This window comes from Sander vitreus, chromosome 4, assembly GCF_031162955.1.
Source record: "Sander vitreus isolate 19-12246 chromosome 4, sanVit1, whole genome shotgun sequence".
Classification (NCBI taxonomy): Eukaryota; Metazoa; Chordata; class Actinopteri; order Perciformes; family Percidae; genus Sander; species Sander vitreus.
Genome location: NC_135858.1, coordinates 35,425,445 through 35,449,777, shown reverse-complemented (window position 1 = coordinate 35,449,777; position 24,333 = coordinate 35,425,445). Strand labels below are relative to the sequence as shown.

The following is a 24,333-nucleotide window of genomic DNA, read 5'->3' as shown; positions in this document are numbered from 1 at the left end:
ACTGTGTTTTTATAGTTTGACATGCACACTGACAGTTGGCATTTTAAATATTTGATTGGTTTACAAAAACTGGGTGTTGCTGTTCCTGTAATCACGGCCAGGTTTCCTCAACTTAACCCTTGGTGTTGTCTTCCCGTCGACCACGTAACTTTTTTTTTTTTTCTGGGTCAAAATTTTAAATGAAAACTTTTTTTTCAACATTTTGTTGTTCTTTTTTGACACTGTCACTTTACCCAATGTTTTTGTCGATTTTTTTCCAGGTTTTTTTGTCACTATTTCCAAAGTTGTTTTTCCAGCGATGTTTTGTAGATTTTTCCCAGCAATTTTGTGGATGTTTTTGTAGATTTTTTCCAGACGTTTTTTGGATGTGTTTGTAGATTTTCTTCCAGCAAATTTTGGGATGTTTTTGTAGATTTTTTCCAACGTTTTTTTGGATGTTTTTGTCGATTCTTTACAGCAATGTTTTGGATGTTTTTGTCGATTTTTTCTAATACTTTTTGGGATGTTTTTGTCGATTCTTTACGGCAATGTTTTGGATGTTTTTGTCGATTCTTTACAGCAATGTTTTGGATGTTTTTGTCGATTTTTTCTAATACTTTTTGGGATGTTTTTGTAGATTCTTTCCAGCAATTTTCTTGATGTTTTTGTCGATTATTTTCCAGCAATTTTTTGGATGTTTTTGTCACCTTTTTTTTCAACGTTCTTTTGTCATTTTTTTTTTCTTCAAATACGATCAAATTAAATAAAACACCCAAATTCAATAAAAGTAGTGAACTGATCATTTTTTAATTGTGAAGAGTAATGGTTGTATCATCACCATACCATCCATGTTATTTTCTTTGGCAATTTGTTTGAAAGAATCCCCAAATTTTTTAAACTTTAAAAAAAAAAATGGATCAAATTTGACCCAAGGACAACAGGAGGGTTAATCCAATGGTGTATGGTAATGTCCTCATACACAATCACACATTAAACAGGTAAGTAAGTAAAGTGTCTTCATAAAACGCTTTTTAAAGACTTAAGTCACAAAGTGCTTTGCAGGGCATAACACACAATACAAGACAGAAATCATAGAAGATGAAATGACTGTGGGAACATGTTTAAAAAGTACAGAACTGAGAACACAATGTTTGTGGAAGACTTAGGTGCACGTATTTTTTAGGTGTTTAAGGGGGTCCTCCCTCGAGAAAATGTTACGTTTTTCAATAAAAAAAAGAATGCAATTTGACATCATTTTGGACCATTCTTATTACATTATCTAGGCCCTATCTAGCTGGGAGGAGGCCTAGGGAAAGACCCAGGACTAGGTGGAGGGATTATATCTCCAACCTGGCCTGGGAACGCCTCGGGATCCCCTAGTCGGAGCTGGTTAATGTGGCCCGGGAAAGGGAAGTTTGGGGTCCCCTGCTGGAGCTGCTGCCCCCACGACCCGACCCCGGATAAGCGGACGAAGATGGATGGATGGATGGATGGAGGCCCTATCTTGCACTCGGCACAGCACAGCGCAAAGCCCAACGCAAGTGGAAATGAGCTAGATCTTTTTCTGAGTTTCTTAACCCTCTTCATCTCCAAATTCTTTTAAAATATATTTTCTTCTTACTGGCTAATATTCTTTTATGGGAATATTTCGACCCACCTGATTGGTTAGAGTTGTGACACCTGCAGAAAGCTGCTCAACAACAAAGGTGAAGCAGGTCGCGTAAGACGGCCGCCGTCATCTTATGCAACTGATCTTCACTTGCGTAACACTGCTCCACATTTCTATTCAGGTGTAAAAAATCGTTCAGCGCCGGGGAACAATGCAGGAAAGCTGCCAAAAACTGTGCAGTGATAATGTTTTTTTAAACACTTGACTCAGCCTGTGATCCTTGTCTTGATTTACAGCTGTAACTGCTACAAACCTTCTCATGTTCTCATTTCAAAGTGGTGACTAATCTCAAATTACAGTTGTTCTGAAAAGCAGATCCTGCAGATAACATGTAAAAGTCTCAGGAGGGGGAAGTAATAGTTTTAAATAGTTTCCTTATCTGCTCAGTTGATAACACATACACTTCACTTGTTTATAATAGCGAGAACAATGTTTCTTTGATCTCGATGCAAACTAAAGAGCTTTTAAAATGTCAAAGAGAATGTATTAAGTGAAATAAATCTTATCTTATCTTTATAATTTTATCATTTAAATACTCTAAATCCTTTGTTTTCTTAATCCTTAGGCTGTCCCTCAGGAAAATAGGATTTTGAAAAGTGAAGGGGACACATATCTCTGTTGGCCAATTTAAAATCGACCGGATAATTGCAACGTGTGGAGAAACGATAAGGGAGAAAAAAAGAGAAAGACTTAAGCCCAGTTCAGACCAAAGATTTGCGACGAGACAAAACCATTTTAGAATGTCGCAGAGATAAAGATGCAGTGGTCTGAACTAGTCCGTCTCAGCTCGACTCAAACCAGCTGATGGTGTCGCTGCGACTCAGCCGGTTAAGTATCTAGAGGCTGGTTTTAGAACGTAAGAGATGTCTCCTGTTTCAACAGCCAATAGAGAAGTCAGCTGGTCGAGTCTCCAGAGGCTGGTTATAGAACGTAAGAGATGTCTCCTGTTTCAACAGCCAATAGAAAAGTCAGCTGGTCGAGTCTCCAGAGGCTGGTTTTAGAACGTAAGAGACGTCTCCTGTTTCAACAGCCAATAGAGAAGTCAGCTGGTTAAGTCTCCAGAGGCTGGTTTTAGAACGTAAGAAATGTCACCTGTTTCAACAGCCAATAGAGAAGTCAGCTGGTTAAGTCTCCAGAGACTGGTTTTAGAACGTCTCCTGTTTCAACAGCCAATAGAGAAGTCAGCTGGTTGAGTCTCCAGAGGCTGGTTTTAGAATTAAGAGACGTCTCCTGTTTCAACAGCCAATAGAGAAGTCAGCTGGTCGAGTCTCCAGAGGCTGGTTTTAGAGCGTAAGAGACATCTCCTGTTTCAACAGCCAATAGAGAAGTCTCCAGAGGCTGGTTTTAGAACTCAAGAGACGTCTCCTGTTTCAACAGCCAATAGAGAAGTCAGCTGGTTGAGTCTCCAGAGGCTGGTTTTAGAACGTAAGAGACGTCTCCTGTTTCAACAGCCAACAGAGAAGTCCGCTGGTAAAGTCAGCTACAAACTATAGAAATAAAATGATCCATAATCCATTTAGTTTCTGTGTTAAAAACGGTAGAAATGGGAAATGAGTTTTAAGACGGAGGCTCAACGAGCGCCCGCGAGCAGGGTATGTTGTATGTATGGGGTTAGAACAAAGCAAAGAATCAGAGAAATAAAACGTTGTTTTCTCCGTTTCATCAAATGGAGCTATAGCAAGCATCTCACTATCACTATCCTCATTCATATTTTAAAACGCAAGACATGACATCCAGCTACATAAAAGCCTGAAAGTCTGAAGTTAGAACGGAAGAACAGAAAGTCGTAATAGAGTATTTTTTATAGCGTTTACTGAAGTAAAGGATCTGAATACTTCTTCCACCGCTGCTTTTACTTCAGGATTTTGAATGCAGTCCTTTTGGTATAATGAAGTATTTGTTTTTGACTTTAATGTGTTTGTACTTGTGACGGTGAGGGGCCAGACAAAGAATGGTTCAAAAATCCTATGAAAAATCGAGGAAGGGATGAAGTGACCCTGCCCGGAGGAAGCCCGGGGCCCCCGTCTGGAGCCAGGCCCAGATGGAGGGCTCGTCAGCGAGCGTCTGGTGGCCGGGTTTGCCACGGAGCCCGGCCAGGCACAGCCCAAAAAAGCTACGTGGCGGACATCTCTCCATCCCATGGGCCCACCACCTGTGGGAGGAACCGCTGGGGTCGGGTGCGCTGCCACATGGGTGGCAGTGAAGGTCAGGGGCCTCGACGGACCAGACCCGGGCAGCAGAGGCTGGCTCTGGGGACGTGGAATGTCACCTCTCTGTGGGGGAAGGAGCCGGAACTTGTGCGGGAGGTGGAGCGCTACCGGTTAGATCTGGTGGGGCTTACCTCTACGCACAGTCTTGGTTCTGGAACCATACTCCTGGATAGGGGTTGGAGTCTTTTCTTCTCCGGAGTTGCCCAGGGTGTGAGGCGCCAGGCGGGTGTGGGGATACTCACAAGCCCCCAGCTGAGCGCCGCTACGTTGGAGTTTAACCCGGTGGACGAGAGGGTCGCCTCCCTACGCCTGCGGGTTGTGGGGGGGAAAACTCTGACTGTTGTTTGTGCATATGCACCAAACAAGAGTTCGGAGTATTCGGCCTTCTTGGAGACCTTGAGTGGAGTCCTGCATGGGGCTCCAGTCGGGGACTCCATAGTTCTGCTGGGGGACTTCAACGCGCACGTGGGTAATGATGGAGACACATGGAGAGGCGTTTCATCTGATCTGAGGCCGTATGTTTTGGACACTCGGGTGAAGAGAGGGGCGGAGCTGTCAACCGATCACCATCTGGTGGTGAGTTGGGTCAGGGGGTGGGAGAAGACTCTGGACAGACCTGGTAAGCCCAAACGGGTAGTGCGGGTAAATTGGGAATGTCTGGAGGAGGCCCCTGTCCGACAGACTTTCAACTTACACCTCCGGCGGAGCTTTTCGTGCATCCCTGTGGAGGCTGGGGGCATTGAACCCGAGTGGACAATGTTCAAAGTTTCCATTGCTGAAGCTGCGGTGAGGAGCTGTGGTCTTAGGGTCTTAGGTGCCTCAAGGGGCGGTAACCCACGAACACCGTGGTGGACACCGGTGGTCAGGGAAGCCGTCCGACTGAAGAAGGAGTCTTTCCGGGATATGTTATCCCAGACGACTCCAGAGGCAGTTGCAAGGTACCGAAGGGCCCGAAGGGCTGCAGCCTCTGCCGTGAAAGAGGCAAAGCAGCGTGTGTGGGAGAAGTTCGGAGAAGACATGGAGAAGGACTTTCGGTCGGCACCAAGGTACTTCTGGAAAACCGTTCGCCACCTCAGGAGGGGGAAGCGGTGAACCATCCAAGCTGTGTACAGTAAGGATGGGACGCTGTTGACCTCAACTGAGGAGGTAATAGGGCGGTGGAAGGAGCACTTTGAGGAACTCCTAAATCCGACTAATACATACCCTATGTTAGAGGCAGAGCTGGAGGATGAGGGGGGATTGGCATCAATTTCCCTGGTGGAGGTTGCTGAGGTAGTTAAACAACTCCATAGTGGCAAAGCCCCAGGAATTGATCCGTCCAGAAATGCTTAAAGCTCTGGGTGTGGAGTGGTTGTCTTGGTTGACACGCCTCTTCAACATTGCGTGGAAGTCTGGGACGGTGCCTAAGGGTGGTTCCCCTTTTTAAAAAGGGGGACCAGAGGGTGTGTGCCAATTACAGGGGTATCACACTTCTCAGCCTCCCCGGTAAAGTCTACTCCAAGGTGCTGGAAAGGAGGGTTCGGTCGATAGTCGAATCTCAGATTGAAGAGAAACAATGCGGATTCCGTCCTGGTCGTGGAACAATGGACCAGATCTTTACTCTCGCAAGGATCCTGGAGGGAGCCTGGGAGTATGCCCAACCAGTCTACATGTGTTTTGTGGATCTGGAGAAGGCGTATGACCGGGTGCCCCGGGAGATACTGTGGGAGGTGCTGCGGGAGTACGGGGTGAGGGGGTCCCTTCTCAGGGCCATCCAATCTCTGTACGACCAAAGCGAGAGCTGTGTCCAGGGTTCTCGGCAGTAAAGTCGGACTCGCTTTCAGGTGAGAGTTGGCCTCCGCCAGGGCTGCGCTTTGTCACCAATCCTGTTTGTAGTATTTATGGACAGGATATCGAGGCGTAGTCGGGGTGGAGAGGGGTTGCAGTTCGGTGGGCTGGGGATCTCATCGCTGCTTTTTGCAGATGATGTGGTCCTGATGGCATCATCAGCCTGTGACCTTCAGCACTCACTGGATCGGTTCGCAGCCGAGTGTGAAGCGGCTGGGATGAGGATCAGCACCTCTAAATCGGAGGCCATGGTTCTCAGCAGGAAACCGATGGAGTGCCTTCTCCAGGTAGGGAATGAGTCCTTACCCCAAGTGAAGGAGTTCAAGTACCTTGGGGTCTTGTTCGCGAGTGAGGGGACAATGGAGCGGGAGATTGGTCGGAGAATCGGCACAGCAGGTGCGGTATTACATTCAATTTATCACATCGTTGTGACGAAAAGAGAGCTGACCCAGAAGGCAAAGCTCTCAATCTACCGGTCAGTTTTTGTTCCTACCCTCACCTATGATCATGAAGGCTGGGTCATGACCGAAAGAACAAGATCCAGGGTACAAGCGGCCGAAATGGGTTTCCTCAGGAGGGTAGCTGGCGTCTCCCTTAGAAATAGGGTGAGAAGCTCAGTTATACGTGAGGAGCTCAGAGTAGAGCCGCTGCTCCTTTGCGTCGAAAGGAGCCAGTTGAGGTGGTTCGGGCATCTGGTAAGGATGCCCCCTGGGCGCCTCCCTAGGGAGGTGTTCCAGGCACGTCCAGCTGGGAGGAGGCCTCGGGGGAGACCCAGGACTAGGTGGAGGGATTATATCTCTAACCTGGCCTGGGAACGCCTCGGGATCCCCCAGTTGGAGCTGGTTAATGTGGCCCGGGAAAGGGAAGTTTGGGGTCCCCTGCTGGAGCTGCTACCCCCGCGACCCGACCCCGGATAAGCGGATGAAGATGGATGGATGGATGGATGGTGTTTGTACTTCAGTGAATGATCTGAAAACATCTTCCACCTCTGTCATTTGTCCCAGCTGTACTATGACTCACTGGTTTCTGCCAAACATTTGTCATGTATGCAGATAAGCCTGGAAGTTGTTTACATTATGAGACTTACTGTGACTCAGCAAGGTGACTTCACTGCTGCATCATGACAACTGACTCACCTCAAACATGTGGCCATGATCATGTAACTTTTCCATCTGTCAACAGGAAGTCATTAAGTCAATCCTAATCCTGCTGTTTCCAGCAGTGGAAGAAGTATTTGGGTCCTTTACTTATGACAAACTACTAATACCACACTGTAAAAAGATCTTCAGTGACAAAGAAATAGGGCCAATGTCCTATGGTCCTTTGATAAGGTCCAAGAATTTTGGACCAGGATACATGATAACCTGTGTCTGACTGCAGGGACGCAGGTTCCATTCAGCACGAGATGATTTGTTCTCGGAGATGGGTCGATCCTAAGCGGGATGGATAAGCACATAAGAAGCTGGGTCCAGACTAGTTTAATGTTAGCCAGACAGATTATTTTAAGAGGATGGAATAATGAAGGGGGTGCTGCCTTCAATCCAAGAGTGAGATGGCTAGGGGTGGTGGCGTTTGAAAAGATGTCTTATAAACGGTTTAAACGGATTGGATGTCTCTACTAGAAAATGGGGAAAGTACCTGAACTTTCTGGAGGACTCCTAAGAAGCTTTGTGCTGGGGAGAGACGTGTTTGATGGGCATAAGATCTGTCACTTCTTTGCACTCCTTCAAAACATCGCTCTTTACTTACTTGCATGCAAACTGTTGCTGTGAATGGACTTTTATTTTATATACCCAAATATTTGGGATACTTTTTGTCCTTTCCTTTTATTTGTGTATACATGCAAGTATGGGTGTAGGTGTGCGTATGTATATTATATATGTATTTATATGTATGTATATATGTATGTATATACATATGTGTATGTATGGGCTAAATGCCATGCCTCTTAATACTGCAATATGTTTTATAGATGGATTTGACATATTTTGTTATTATTTTGTTGAATGGTCTGGAATATTGTAGTTACTGTGTCATCTTTTCTTGATTTTTGTCTGGGTGGCTGGTGATAACAAGGGCGTGGGGGGGGGGGGTTGATGTTGCGCTCTGTATGTTGTTAAAAAAAAAAAATTGAAAAGAAAAAGTCGTCGACATACAGGAGCACCCAGTGTTTGATTAGTTCTGTGTGAAATGCAGACAAACAGACATGACATCAACCTTTTGTTTGCACTGAGGATGTCAAAAAAATATAAGAAGCTGGCACTACTGGTTTGACTGACTCCTGCAGACTTCTCCTGCAGAACACTGAAACATAATTTGAATAAGCACATAAGAGTTTGAGATATTGTCCTTTTTTTAAGATTATTTTTTGGGGCATTTTGAAAGCGGAGAGAGAGGGGGAATGACATGCAGCAAAGGGCTGCAGGTCGGAGTTGAACCCAGGCCCACTGTGTTAAGGAATAAACCTCTATATATGGGTGTCTGCTCTACCAACTGAGCTATCCGGGAACCTGATTTTGTCATTTTTTTGGAAACTAGAAGGAAACTTGGAGAGCACAAACCTTCGCCTAGAGCCCTGCGCGGGACTGTTTCCTTTAGACACGGAGGGCGTTTTTTCGTGCCATTAATTTGCACGTCAGCTCCAAAGTTTTAATGGGTTCTTTCTAGGTTCGTGCTACACCGTTCCAACAAGTTTCATGAAAATCGGGCCGGTAGTTTATTCCGTAATCCTGATGACAGACAGACAAACCAAACTGAAAATAAAACCTCTTTGGCAGAAGTAATGTCAGATCATGAAAACGATCCTGTTTCAATTGATGTAAAATTTAAACCATAACAGCTGGAGCATCTCCTTCTTTCTGCAGCAGAAAGCTAAGGCTTCTGTGTTTTCTGTCATTACGTTGCACACTTGGTATGACGTCACCAATTTACGTGACGTCTGGTGCAGAACCCCGTGATACCATTTCTATTGCAGATGAAACTATCAAGCGCCTTTACACTCGGCTCATAAAAAAGAGCAAATCTCAAAAATGTACAGAGATAAATTAACTTCTGGAGTGATAAGAAACATTTTGTTCATGTTTCTACATTCAGAAATGTTTTAGATTAACAAGCTTTGTGTGTTTATTTCGTAAAATATTGTTGAAAACGGGTCTGATTTTTTTATTTTTTCTATTTGACACAATTTTTTATACTTTTAATAATTATGATAGTTTTATTTACTTAAATAAACTTTTAGCTTAGGTTGTACTGGTTTTAGGGATATGAAGCATTTAAAGATATTCTGAGAAATGACATCACAATAAGCCAAAATACGAACACAGGCACTATTGCAGAGTTCAAATGGTTAAAGGTGCACTATGAGTTCCTGCATGGTTTCAGCGTGATTTCATTTTTGTCTCACATCGTAGGCATCTCTCCTTAATCCGCTAGCTGCCTGCCCCCTGAACACACCGTGACAAAGCCCGGTCTCGGGAGACAACACAGGGGTCGTAAATGTCAAACAAACACTAGAGGCACAGGCAGTGCACCAAAATACAACAAACCACTCCAGCCAATCACTGACAAGATAGTTGGGGGAGGGGGTGGGGGTTAGTGACAGTTAGTCAGTTAGTCATGACAGTTACGGATACATGGGGGGAGGGGCGAGCTTGCTTTGTTTTGTTTGGTATTTACTTGGAACGTCAACAGAAGTGACGTCATGCAGGAACTCATAGTGCACCTTTAATAGTTATGATAGTTTTATTGACTTACATTAACTTTTTGCTTAGGTTGTAGTGATTTTAGGGATATGAATCATTTAGATAGATAGATAGATAGATACTTTATTGATCCCCAAGTGGAAATTCAAGGTCCCAGTAGCTTACAGACATCACACACAACATACACATACATCATAAACAGGATGATAAAAAAAAAGCAAATCCACATGAATAATATGGACAAAAAAAATAAATAAAAAATACTAAATAAAAAATAAAAAATCCACATGAATGTACTAAGGGATGTATAAGCATGAGACGCTTACAGTGACAGGGCAGAGACTGACCCTGTGATTCAGTATGAGGGTGTGTGTCATGGTGGTAGTGCAAATAGGTCCAATAGTGTAAGGATAAAGTGTAGACACCAGCATTAAATATGGACAATATAAGAGAATAATGTAAACATGGAAATATAAAAACTATAACAGTGCAAGGATAAAGGTGAAAAAGACAGCATTAAATATGGGCATTATAAGCATTAAGCCTTAAATAAGGGCATTATAAGGGAATAAAGTAGACAGTAGGATAGACACAAATCAACAGTCAATGTTAGAGTTTTGAAGTTTAAAGATTTAAAGATACTCTGAGAAATGACATCACAATAAGCCAAAAATACGAACACAGGTACTATTGCAGAGTTCAAATGGTTAAACAAGAACATACGTCTTTTGTTCATATCACCTCATTCTGCATGGGGACTGCCCATTTCTCCGACGCTCCATTGTTCTGACCTCTCAATAACCTGAAAAACTCCCTTTGGTCCTACAGCCCACTAGTCCGACGTCCCACTGGTGGCGAAAATACAAATCCCACTATGGCCACGCCAAGACCCGCCCTACGAAGCAGCTTGATTGATTGGGGTTAGGCATTTGACCTCGAGTGGTTAAGGTTAGGATAGCCGATTGGTCAGGGGATAGGACCTGTACAAATGGGGTTACGTTACCTTGCGTAAGCATGGACGCCTGGCCAATAAATGCTATTGAAGGACGGGTCTTGGCGTGGCCATATGGGATTTGTAATATCGCTGGTGGACATCGGACCAGTGGGCTGTAGGACCAAAGGGAATTTTCCGGGTTATTGAGAGGTCGGAACAATGGAACGTTGGAGAAATGACATGGCCTACATCACCTAAACGTAGACCAATGACTCTTCAGATCCAAATTTGAATGGGTTCTCCTTGTCTTATGCTACACCTTTCCACCAAATTTTATGAAAATCTGGCCAGTAGTTTTTCTGTAGCCCTGCTGACAGACAAACACACAAACTGAATCAATACATAACCTTTTTGGCGGAAGCAACGATCAAATGATTACTTTCTGTTGAAATCCATTCAAAGTGTTAAACAATAACGTATATGTTTTGTCCGTACCACCTCATTCCGCATCACCTAATCCTAGGTGCGGCCTACATTAGCACTCAGGGAGAATGCCAAAGAAAGGTTTGGCTACAGCTTGATAGCATTGCCTCATACTGTAGATTATATAATGTTGTATTTAGCGCCAGTCCGGTAAGACTACTTTGTATTTTACCACCTGCCTCATGACCGTGACAGATTGTACCTGAACCAAATCCCTTTACTAGTGTCACATAGAAACATATTTACTTATTCAAACACGGCTGAGTGATGATGTCAATCAGGAGCTGTTGCATCCCAGAGGCGTTCGATCTGTGCCCTTACACCTCACCCTGTTTAAATATTAAGTCACGCAATAACATGAACTGCTCGCGGATGTTAATGACATCAAGAACCTTCCTGTTCCACTTGGAAAGTCACACTTGAAACCTGTTTTCATGTAAATATACTTAGTTACATTCCACCAGTGTTTGTGTTCAAGTAAAGCCAAGTAAAGTAGGAGAATATATTGTGAGGAGACTGTGACTGTTTGACCCTGGCGCTCCACATTAACACAGAAAACCATTTAGGACAGACCAGATCAGACACATTCTGCGTTCAACTATTAATTTCGTCATGTTGCCCAGGAGAGCCGAGGCAGAGAATTTGAATCCTTCTCATTAAAATGCCCTCTAAAATGTCTCTGACATCCATACAGGAAATTCACTGTTCAACATTGTATGTTAACCCTTTGAACTCTGCAATAGAAATGGGCCGCCAGTGCCTACATTGGTATATGTGCTTATTGTGATTTCCTGGAGTATCTTTATATACATCATATCCCTAAAATCAGTACAACCTAAGCTAAAAGCGAATGTAAGTCAACAAACCATAATAATGAATAAAAGTAGTGAAAATGTGTCATATGTCACATGTATTTTATTAATCAAATTTTACTAAATAAACACATGTTGATCCAAAAGATTTCTTAGTTTGGAAACATGAACAAATTGGTTCTTATCACTCCACAAGTTATTCAAACTCTGTAGAGTGTAAAGTTGATTTTTTTTGCCGTTTTTTCATCTGCAATAGAAATGGTGTCAAACGTTTTTTCACCGAACGTCACGTATCATGGTGATGTCATCCCAAGCGCACAACATAATGGCAGGAAAGACAGAAGACGTAGGCTACATCTACATCGCTACATTTTGGTTTAAAAACTAATATCTTCTGCTACGTTTCCCCCTCTCATTCCCCCTGCTCTGGTGTTTCCCCCTCTCATTCCCCCTGCTCTGGTGTTTCCCCCTCTCATTCCCCCTGCTCTGGTGTTTCCCCCTCTCATTCCCCCTGCTCTGGTGTTTCCCTCTCTCATTCCCCCTGCTCTGGTGTTTCCGAGCCCCTAAACTGGAGACATTTGGAAACACTTCTGACCCGTTTTGGTTGGTAATCTGCGGGGTTGTGTTTCAGTCTCAACGACCACAAACGGAGACTGTTGGCAAAACTGACACTGACACCAACGTTTCTCCTCCTGATTGGGTCTTATCGGTCACGACGTCTCGTTCTCTGAGACTAAAGCTACTAATGTTACCATGGCAACTACCAGCAGCAGACGGAGTCTCCACGCTGCCTCCTGTTTATGCCCAGTATACCAGAATGTTGATGAGATTTGAGGTTTGGGCGTGTTAGTTTAAACAGAGATTAGTTCTTCTACTGGAGCTAAAACTACTGAACGGAGATAACTTTTGGCTCAAACCTCCATTTAAAAACAAAACATAGCGATGTAAATATAGCCTTAGAAAGAATGAATGCTGTAGCTGTTATGGTTTTTATTTTAGATTGATTTAAACAGGATCATGAGGACAACAACGTCCAACTTTCCCCTGTTCTCTAGGTTAGGAAAGGACCTGTCAATAAAAACCATGAAAGCAACAGCCAAAATGCAAACTCCCTGGTGCCCGGATAGCTCAGTTGGTAGAGCAGGTGCCCATATATAGAGGTTTACTCCTCGACGCAGCGGGCCTCGGTTTGACTCCAACCTGCGGCCCTTTACTGCATGTCATTTCCTCCAATAATGCAAACTCTCAGCTGTCCACAAACCAATGGGTGACGTCACTGATGCTACATCCATTATCTTGACTGTCTATGGCCACCGGCCTTCATTAGCTGGCTCTAATGTGCATTACATGTAGTCCTGTGTGTTTAAATCCGTTGGTGACCTCCGTTGCATATCTTTTCCTCTGCCCTGAACTCCCTTACCCTCCTGTAAATGTGTATTGTGCAGTAAAACTCACCGGGGAATTAATCTATATCTGTCCAAAAGTGGAGCCAGGATGTCGAACAAAAGATCTGGAAGTCTTTGATGCTCTCCCGCTGAATGGATCAGCTCCCCTCAGACAACACTGGTCAGTTTTTATTCAATTCAATTTCATAACAGTTAGTTATCTCAGGACACTTTACAGATAGAGTAGGTCTAGACCAGCACTCTATAATTTACAGAGACCCAACAATTCCTCCCAGAGCAATGCAAAAACTTTATTTTTATAGGCAGAAACGTCAGACAGAACCTAGCTCTTGGTTAATAACAAAACGGTTATACAAGTCTACAGGCAATAATCTCTGTTGGTGCTTGATAATTACTTAATCCCTACATGGCAGATGGAGGTGTGTGTGTGTGTGTGTGTGTGTCTGCCTTTTTAAAACCACTCTAAAATGAGGCAACAATCTGTTATGTTTGTTAAATACCTGTTGCCTCGACTTCTCTCTCCTTGCGTCGCTTCCTCGACTCCTCTGCTCGAATCTCCTGTGGGAGGGACTAAGACGCGACAGAAAACAAGGTGTGAGATTTGTGTTCTCTGTCATGACCTCCGCTTAGGAGCCAGCTGACAGACAGACATACTGAATATATACATATATATATATATATTTTTTATTACATGTAATGCCAAATATTCCAGCAAGCATTTGCCCTGCAATAGAGTCCCTTTGATCCAAATGTGTACACTGGTCTGTAGCTGACCTTTGGTACATCTTTTACATTATTATATGGGATCTTTATAATTCATGAGGTAGAAGGAAAGGGTCCAGGACACGACTGGGTAAGCTGTTATGTGAATTGGGGTTGTAGCCTACATGTAACATGCTACCTCCAGAGACGGAGGGAGTCTCGGGGGAGGAGAGGGAGGGTTTCCCATTTCGCACATGATTAGATCAGAGACAACAAGAGAGAGACTGAAAGATACAAACATTGCTCTATCTGAGGCGGTGTCCTCAAATTTAAACTTGTGTTGACATTTCAATGTTTTTCTTGTGTTTTATTCTGGATTGTAATTCTGTAATTCTTGATATTGATATCTGGGATGTTTGGTGATACAGGTTTACACCTCATGCAAGGAGCTTCTGTTTTATAAGAGAGAGAGAGAGAGAGAGAGAGAGAGAGAGAGAGAGAGAGGGAGAGGGAGACTTATTTATTTGCCTTTCCACATTTATATCCACAAATTATCTTCAATAAATGTAACTAAATACAAATCCGAGTGAGAATTACTGTAAAGTGATGATTTTGTGTTTTCAGAGGGAGGAAAGGCAGCCCTGCTAAAGCCAGAGACTGTGAGGAAGTTAAGCAATGCTTCCTTCAAAATAAAAGCAAAGAACGTCTAAGCGCTGTGGAGTAAGTTCTGGCTTCACCACAGATGCATTCTGGGATAGGAGAAGAAGAAAAAACGCTCTGGTGTGTTTGCATTTGTTCCCACAGCCCTATGTTCCCACATTTTTAAGATTTTTCTTAAAATTCTGGTTAGAGTTAGGGTTAGGGATAATAGGTTAATGGATAATAGGTTGGGTGTAATTGGCTATGTTTTTCAGTTACAAGGCTGTAGTCAGTTAGTTTTGTCACTGTATTTGAAGTTTGTCACCTTTTTTGAAGGTTTTGTCATTTGTTTTGACCTATTCTTGCCTTTCTTCCTTACTTACGTGTCTTTTTTCAAAGTTTTAGTCACTTTTTTCAAAGGTTGTCGCTTATTTGAATTTTTTGTCACTTTTGTCGCCCTAGTGTTGCCTTCCTTCTTTCTACTGTGTTTTTTTTCCCCCATAGTTTTTAATTACTATTTTCGACCTATTCTTGCCTTACTTTCCTTTTTATTTTTTTTAAGTTTTTGTTGCCTTTTTTCATGATCATTTAAATGTTTTCCAGGCTATTGTTTAGTAACTATATCACTGACTATTGTTCCTCTTTATACATTTTTTTTATACCAAAAATAAAAAAATAAAAAAATTCAAACGGGGGAACATTATTGAAAATAGCTTTGGAACCACTGATCCAGACTATCAACTGTAGAAATTAATGGGACTTTATTTTGAAATTTCTAACCAGAAGTAGGCTAGCATATCTGTTGTGAACTGGTTGTCTTGACAACGGAGAGATTAAAGGAGGAGGAGGGGGAGGGAGGAGCCCGTCGTTGGAGACCAATGACAGCACAGGTAGGCTAGCAACAGGTGAGTAGAGAACACACACCTTACACACACACGGACACACACACACACACACACACACACACACACACTGTGAGGAAAGAGTCTGTCTGCACATCCTGTCCGACCTCACAGGGAATTAGAGAAGCGAGGACCATTTCACCGCCTCGGAGGGGAAACTACTGCCAAACATTTGGATTATTATCGAGATTATAACCCCGGACGACAAGAAACTAATTCAAATATCACTCTGAAAAGGACTTAAGAGATGCGTGTGAGCCTCGGTGGTGAGTTAGTGTGACCTTTAGAGCTTTAAAACATGTATTTACGGGTTTAAAGTGTCTCAACGGTACAGCCGTGTGTGTTGTTTACGTAGAGTTGGAATATTGAACTCTAATGTTAAACCACCACTGTTTGTATAACATATAGGGCTAAATGTCTCCTTATCCTTTGCAATAATGATTCTACAAAACCATTAGGGTACAGTAGAAACATATTTTCGGTTATTTAGTATCTTTCATAACGCATAAGAGGACTGTTAGGTAATAAAAAACCTAATAAATCCCCTGAACCATGAGCAACTCGGAGGTGCTGCGGCCGGCGCCGTCCGGCAGGAAGCCGCTGGGGAAGCTCGCCTCCCGGCTCGAGGAGGTGAAGAACCCGTGGCGGCAGGGCTCCACGCTGGAGCTGAGCCACAACGAGGCTGCTCGGCTGGCGACGGACGCTCTGCTGGAGCACGGGGAGAAGGAGTACCGCCGAGTCCTGACGGAGGAGCGGGAACTCAACTTTCTGTCTCCGCTGGAGATCCGCTACGTCACCCAGCACGCGGCCAAAACGTTCGAATCCGAGAGCAACGGCTCCGGTTCCAACGACCGGGACTTCGGGGACGCGGACGCCGTTTCCGAGCTCACCTCCGGGACTTACTTCCCGATGATGTCCGACGAGGAGCCGCCGATGCTGGAGCTCGGCTGGCCGGAGTCGAAGTCGAGATACGGGCCGTCGGAGACGCAGATCTACTTCCAGAGGGACAAGTCTCACAACGTCAAAGACCTCATCAGGTCCCTGATCAACAAAGCCAAAAAGGTAAGAACCAACTGTCACAGAGAAACCGTTGAAATAGATGTAGCCAGGGGCGATTCTAGGATCAGACTTTTAGGAGGGCTCAGCCCCCTAATGAGAATGTGACACGGATACAGTGCCTTGCAGAATTGTTAACCCCCCCTGCTAAGTCAGTAATTTCACTGGATAACAATGACTATATATATTATTATTATTATTATTATTATTATTATTATTATTATTATTATTATAACAGAGGATACATGGAAAATATTGAACATGTGAAAAAAACTACAAAAGTCCCTTTATGGACTACCAGAATCAAATGAAATGATAATGAGGTGTAAACAATAACTAAATCAAAAATTAAACTTTCCTTGACTGGGTTACAGGTGCATAGCATCAGCGACACAGGATGTTAAACCTGTTTCTCTGAACCTGTAATTGTTTTTCCTCTGTCACTAACAGACAAGTTCACAAACTCTAACTTGAAGAAAACATTTTTTATTATTATAATTTTTTTTTTGGGGGGGGGGGTAAGCCTAATAAATGTGGAATGTCTGATGTCTGGGCAAATCTAACATGACAATTTAAAGGGGTCCCTTAAAACTTCAAAACTGTGAATTTGTGAACATGATCAAGGAGCATTACACCAAGATGTCAGTGTCACAATACAGCCTGCCTCCTTTCTGTATGAGCCCACAGCGGGGGGGGTTGAGATAAAAGGGTCTAAAATTGCCACTGGATGTAGTGTTGAAAAAAGGGACAGAAATGTTGCAAAAAAATGGTGAAACCAGTGGTGTGGTCTAATTTATTGTAGTGACCCCAAAAAAAATGACTAAAAAAAAAATAAAATTATATATATCCTTTGACCTCATAAGGTCTCAGAAGAATTGTCAGTGCCCTTAATTGTAAAGCTGCAAAGATGAAGTGATTAGTTATCAACTATTACATACTAAAATGTAATAGTAGTAAAGTATTTTAATAATAGTAAAGTATTTTGTTAATCGATTAATCGGTTTGAGTCATTTTTTTATGAAAAAACAGTAAAACGTCTCTGATGTCAGCATATTAAATGTGAATGTGTTGTAGTCTCTTCTCTCCTCTGTGACCGTAAACTGAAGATCTTTTGAGTTGTGGACAAAACGAGACATTTTAGAGACCAAACAACTGATCCATTCATCCAGCAAACAAATCAACAGAAGAATTGTTAGTTGCAGCCCTACGAAAACAACAACAGTTTACCACAGAACTCTTGGCTTGACTTTTATTCTACCCCCGTGTGTGTGTGTGTGTGTGTGTGTGTGTGTGTGTGTGTGTGTGTGTGTGTCTCTCTCTGTGTCTCTGAGTGTGTATGTGTTCGTCTCTGTGTGTGTGTCTCTGTGCATGTGTGTGTGTTCGTCTCTGAGTGTGTGTATGTCTCTGAGTGTGCATATGTGTTTGTCTCTGAGTGTGTGTATGTCTCTGAGTGTGCATATGTGTTTGTCTCTGAGTGTGTGTATGTCTCTGAGTGTGCATATGTGTTTGTCTCTGAGTGTGTGTATGTCTCTGAGTGTGCATATGTGTTTGTCTCTGAGTGTGTGTATGTCTCTGAGTGTGCATATGTGTTTGTCTCTTTGTGTGTGTGTCTCTCTCTGAGTGTTTGTTTGTGTATCTCTCTGAGTGTGTGTTTGTATGTGTTCGTCTGTGTGTGTGTTCGTCTCTGTTCGTCTGTGTGTGTGTTCGTCTCTGTGTGTCTGTGCGCATGTGTGTCTATCTGAGTGTGTGTGTGCGTCTCTGTGTGTGTCCAGCAGTTAAACCTTTGAAATAAAAGTGTTTGCATGTTTCCTGACAAACCCCCTGGATAAAGGAATCGTTAGGTCTCGTACTGTCAGTCGGGTTGTTTTTCTCCGTTCCAGCTGAATGTGTGCCTCTCTCCTCGCAGAGGTTTCCACCTGGTTTGCTTACAAACAAATGCAGCAGCAGCCTGAGGCTGGCTGGCGGCCGTCCTCCCAGCCGGCTGGCGGCCGTCCTCCCAGCCCGCTGTCATGTTTGATCAGCTCTTATCTCTGAGCCCGAGGCCGACTGCTCGCTCTGCCTCTCTTTTAGCCACTGACCTCGGTTCAGGGATCGGACAGGTTTCACTCTCTAATCACCGGCTCTGTGGCCCGGTCACCTGGGCACAGACATGTAACCGGCCTCCACTCCCCCCCCCATTTATAGATTTTATAGACGCAAAACACCCAGACTGCCTCATCGTGTCTCTTTGTAGTTCAAGGATAGACGCAAATATTTTCAGGCACTGGCCCCACCAAGCCTCTAAATTTGGTGGCCAAAGTACATTTTTGGTGGCCCAAATGTAAACTCATAGAAAAACAAAACCCGAAAAGACAATTTAACGCAACACAGCCTTCCTTTTAACTCTTCTATAAATGAGAAGACGTCAACAGAATGAAAATATATAATTTATTCAAGTTCTTTCGTAAACATATTTTTTTCTCTCACAGTGTCTGACTTCAGTCTTTCTGTTTTGAGCTAATAGTGACGCTTCGTTCGCCGGTCTCATTTTCAAGAGACTGCTCTCCGCCGTCTCTATGTCACTTGCGGCTCGCTCTCACACACACACACAGCCCCTCCCCCCGTGCACACAGCGTTAGGGTTGGGCGGTAATACGGTATACCGCTGGGTCTAAAAATAGCGGTATCAGTTTCAACACCGTCATTAAAAAAAATGCAATGCACTTATATAGGAGACAAGGATTAAATATTAAATTGTGGTGACCCACAAGTAAGACTGAAAGAGACATTCACCAAGGTACTGTACCTTTAAGGGAGAGGTGTTATGTGTGGTGTCTACTGGGGATATTTGGTGGCCACAGAGTAACATTTTGTGGCCGCGGGCAATAGGACCATGCTTAATGTCGAACCCTGTAGTAGTTTTGTGTCTTATTGTGGTAGTTTGCTAGCCTGGGTAAACTCTGGTGGACGTCTGGCAAATTTGAGATTTGCTCTGCAAGTCAGTCTGGCGAAGAGCCCATTCAAGCCCATTTCCAATGTCCCCGAAATCAAGGCACCAATCACAACTGCTGAGGCGGGCTTTACACCAATCACAACTGCTGAGGCGGGCTTTACACCAATCACAACTGTTGAGGCGGCCTTTACACCAATCACAACTGTTGAGGCGGGCTTTACACCAATCACAACTGTTAAGGCGGCCTTTACACCAATCACAATTGCTGAGGCGGGCTTTACACCAATCACAACTGCTGAGGCGGGCTTTACACCAATCACAACTGTTGAGGCGGCCTTTACACCAATCACAACTGTTAAGGCGGCCTTTACACCAATCACAATTGCTGAGGCGGGCTTTACACCAATCACAACTGCTGAGGTGGGCTTTACACCAATCACAACTGTTGAGGCGGGCTTTACGCGACGACGATAGCGCAGCTTTTTGTTTACATTCAACATGACAGCTACCGAAGCGCAGCGTCAGCCGGACCGTTGGTCTGATTGGTTGAAGGACTATCCAATGCGCCCAGAGGCATTTGAGCGGCGTCCGTTGGTGACGCCCCTTTTGGAAATGAACTGTCAATGAACCTTTCCCAGACCCACTCTCAGTTATAACTGAGAGTGGGTCTGGTGTCAACCAGGCTAGTAGTTTGCGTCTCTTTTGTAGTCATTTTGTGTCTCTGTAGTCGTCTCTTTGTGGAAGTTTGCGTTTCTCTGTAGTCGTTTTGAGTCTTTGTGGACGCCTTGGGTCTTTCTGTAGTCGTTTGTTTTTTATTGTGGTAGTTTCTGTCTCTTTTTAGTCGTTTTGCTAACTTTCTGTCCTTGTTTTGTGTCTTAATATGACCGTATTCATCTCTTTTGTAATCATTTTGTCATTCTTGTATCTCTTTGTAGTTGTCTCTTTGTGGTAGTTTGTGTTCCTCTGTAGTTTGATCGTCCCACGATATGTTACCGTTCCCTTTTAAACAGAGGCTCTGACCCGGCTGGGTGACCTCTGACCCTATGATCCATAGGTTGGCATGGCAGCCACTTTGGACTAGGGATGCAGTGATTATTGTTCCTGGCTGAACCCAATAGTTACCAGCTCTAGGGCTGTGTATTGGCAAGAATCTGGCCATACATATCACGATACATGGGTCACGATTCAATATATTGCAATATATTTATACTGTGTGTAAGGCAATATATTGGGATTTTTTAAAGTATAATTTTAGAAAAACTGTTCATAAAAGTCAAAGAAGTTTAGTTTAGGTAACAGAAAATCTAACTGTCAGTTTGGGATTGTGGTTCACAGGTTCTTAGTGAGCTAATGTTTATATGCTAAAGTAGGCCAACGTTCAGCCATAGCTACATTGTTAGCTTCTAGCAAAAAGTCAGGCACCTCTAGGCACTGTTAGGCAAGGACACTACTGGTCCGTCTCAGCATAGCCATCTAACGGTAGGGGGTTTAAACACAACATAAACGTGAACCACTGTCTTGCATGAATATTTTTTAACGTTAAATATAAAAATAAAATAAAAATAAATATATTTTTTTTTTTTTCAATAAAAAAAATAAATCGATATTGCCTTTTTGAAAATCGATACAGTATTGCAAAATAAAATATTGCGTTACTCAAGTGTATCGATTTTTTTTCTTAACCCTAACCAGCTCTGTAATATACAGCCGTTGTAGTTCATGACGTGTGACCTAGCGTTTATAAGCGTTTATAACTAATGTTTCCGAGCTGTCTCCTGATCCCTAAACTGAGCACATGACAGCTGAATAAGAGCCGTCGGTTTATTGGCAGGCAGTACATCACACACTGCATGAGTCACGTCTCCACAGACACTTCCTTGTTCCCTATATATAAACAGAGATATAGTTTAATATGCACGATGAAACCGGTTGTACCCAAATCATTATAACCTGTTCAATCCCTGCACGCAACATTAAAAAAAAATTTAGAAATACAACAAGTTGGAGAAGCTGTTGTCTCTCGACACGGCAGTAACAAACTCTTTTTCACACATTTGTGCAGAGTCAGCAGGTTTTAAGATCAAGTGACACCATTAAAAGCAGCTCACCAGTCAGTGGATACAGCTGATAAACATCTGTTACAGAGCTGGATGTTTGTTCATCCCACTTATCTTAAGTTCACTTAGGGCCATTTGTTAGATTAGAACAATATAGGAGCTTTGACATCCGTACTGTTGAATCAAGTCACAACAGCAGTGCAGTAAAGGAGACTCAGTTATGTTAAACTGTCCTCATTTGTGTTTGCAACAAAGAAACCAGGGTTGTACCTGGCTCAGAATGGGCCTTTGGGGGGGAGACACATATTCAGGAAACACTTTGTTGTTGCATTTTTATGCACCAATTTATGGCGGAAACTTTATGTGCAGGAAAACACAAAGTTCAGGAGGCAGGTGAGAATTTAAAATCCAAAAATATAATGGAATATAATGCAGTAAGGGGGCTTTCACATCAGGGACCTGGGCCCTGGGTGCACTTGAAACTAAAAGTCTAGTATGTTTGATAAGTGTGAACACGGCCTACTGTTCCCGGGCACGGTTTGTTGTTCCATGACCAAGTCCACTTGAAAAGGTGTTCTCGGGTAGCCTGGACGCCAGCCGAACTTAGCCCCGCCCACAACATTTGAGGTCGGGAAGTTTGGTCTGGACATCCGTTCTGGAGCAACTATGCTCGAACCAGAGCAGCTTGGACCAATCAGATTGTCAGGGCGGGCTTTATACGATGGACAGATGATCAACAGTAACATAATCAAACACGTCCCCAAAGAGCGCTTGGGTTGAATTTGTTGACAACAAACATGGCTGCCGCTGGAGAATCGAGATGTGTAGATTCCGCCATCGCGTCTGAGATATCGATTTTAAAAGAGGAACCGAGAACCGCGATCGAGGCATTTGTCGATCGGAAAGATGTTTTTGCCGTCCTTCCTACGGGATTCGGCAAAGGTTCAACGTACGTCACATGCTCCGTTGCTCTGATTGGTTGTAGGTCTATCCAATTGAGTGCAGAGCATAGACCGTATATAAACTGGACCAACAGATCCCGTTACTCTGGACGGAGACCAGTGAAGGACATTAGAAGCTCTTTCCCGGTGATGGCTGAGCGTTACTGAGCAGCCTCCAACTGAGCTTGAAGACGTAGATGTGACGTGAGCAACCTGTCTGAAAGTTGGAAGTCTTCTGGTAGCTGTGCCAAGAGAAATCTCAATCATTCCCAATCTAGCAGAGACGGAGAGCGTAGGTTTATGTAAGGAGATAACATATAGACACAGGCTCATTATTGATCACTAAAATGATGGTTAATATTAGTCATTACACTTAAACAGCTAATGGAAGTCCAAACTGCCTGAGAGCTTCTCCTGTACTATACGGTAACTCCTCTACTATGAGACAGGAAGTCTCGTGGTTATGACCCAATCGTTAGCCTATTGTTATAAAAACGTCTGCTACGGAGCCATAACGTGAGCTACAAGGTAATGGAGCCTTTTATACGTTGTCGTGTTTCTTTAGAAATAAACAACGGACAAATAGAGTCTTTAAACGCTTCAGATGTAAAGGTATTCTCTGTCAAAGTGACGTCAAAATGAATGGCAGTCAATGGAATGCTAACGGGGGGGGGGAGTGCTTAGTTAGCATCAAAATGGTGCCATAGGATCTACGGGTTGTTGACAGACGCTTACCCCCTTGGTGCAGAGGCATTTTCTTTCCTGGTTGGGTTGAAACGCGCCCCATAATCCCAGCCCAATGGAGCAGTATCGGACCACGTCAGGCTAGTTCTCGGGTACAGTGCATGCGTACTGCGGTTCACAACTGAACCAAAATACGCACCGAGTATTAATTACCAACATATGTTTTAGCTATGCTAGAGAAAAAAACTAATTCTGCATAAGGCCGAACACTTCGTCATGCAGCCAAGTCCACAGAACGCAGGAGCTGCACATTTGTTGATAAAAGGTCAAACGTGTCACAACATGCTTTTTATAATATATAATGAAGCATTGTGGTGCTACAGAGATGCCCCGGCCTACCAATCCTATTCTCCAAACGTAAGGGAACATGCTGGTTTGGTTCGGCCCCTGGGCAAAAATCACATCGTCTCTCATCGTCTCTCTAACGTGTCTTTTTTGTCATGCACTTGCCTGTGAGCATGGATCTGTCGGTACACGTCTGTATGTGTGTGCTGTCTTCTGCATTCAAACCCATTCTTGGTGTGTGTTGCGCCACACTCACCATGTGGAGGAGCCGTTCATTTCTTCTCAATGCATGGGGGGGGGGAATGCACTGAGAGGGTTCAGACTATCTGGCATTTGCGGTTTAATGTGGCGGTCCCAGAAATTGTGCGCTGTGCTTGTACATTTAGTTTGAAACCTTATTAAGTAAAATGTAAAACTCTACATATTAACGGGGCAGACCTAGGTAACCTAGTTTTCATTATCGATTTAATTATACTTTTGATTAATTGTTAAGTCTGTAACATGCCAGGCAGTTCTGTCCATTGTTGTCCATGTTGACATCCTCAAAATGTTCTCTCATGTTCAGCTGGATTTCCTCTCCCTGCTCTCCTCCGTCTCTCTGCCACACACAGAGACACACACACACTCATTCACCGACCAATAATCAATTAAATAATTACTATTGGGCATATCTAAACAAAATCTACAATTAGCAGTCATACGCCTTAGGACCTTAGCTAATGTTAGCAATTAATTGCGGTTACACAAAGAAACTGCGATTATTTAAAAGAATTGACAGTTGTACAATAATGCAATAAGTGTTACAGGCCTACATGAAACGGTGCACGCTCTAATGTGTCTCTAATGTCTCTCTAGGGTGTCTCTAATGTGTCTCTCTAACATGTCTCTAGCGTGTCTCCAATGTCTCTAACGTGTCCCCCTGCTGCTCCAGGTGATCGCCCTGGTGATGGACGTGTTCACAGACGTGGACCTGCTGTGTGACCTCATGGAGGCGTCCAACAAGCGCAAAGTCCCCGTCTACATCCTGCTGGACGAGAAAAACCTTGAGCACTTCA

General features: G+C 43.6%; 1 protein-coding gene across 1 annotated transcript in view; it reads left to right on the top strand.

Moving 5' to 3' along the window:
- Positions 1 to 15,792: 15,792 nt before the first annotated feature.
- The window catches only part of fam83c (family with sequence similarity 83 member C), a 23,407-nt gene continuing 14,866 nt past the window's right edge, over positions 15,793 to 24,333 (top strand). Inside the window, exons 1-2 of the mRNA XM_078249481.1 lie at positions 15,793 to 16,326; positions 24,210 to 24,333. The exon at positions 24,210 to 24,333 is cut by the window's right edge and continues 44 nt beyond it. Of these exons, the coding sequence (XP_078105607.1) occupies positions 15,817 to 16,326; positions 24,210 to 24,333 (634 nt within the window). The 5' untranslated portion in view covers positions 15,793 to 15,816. The remainder of the gene's footprint in view (positions 16,327 to 24,209) is intronic.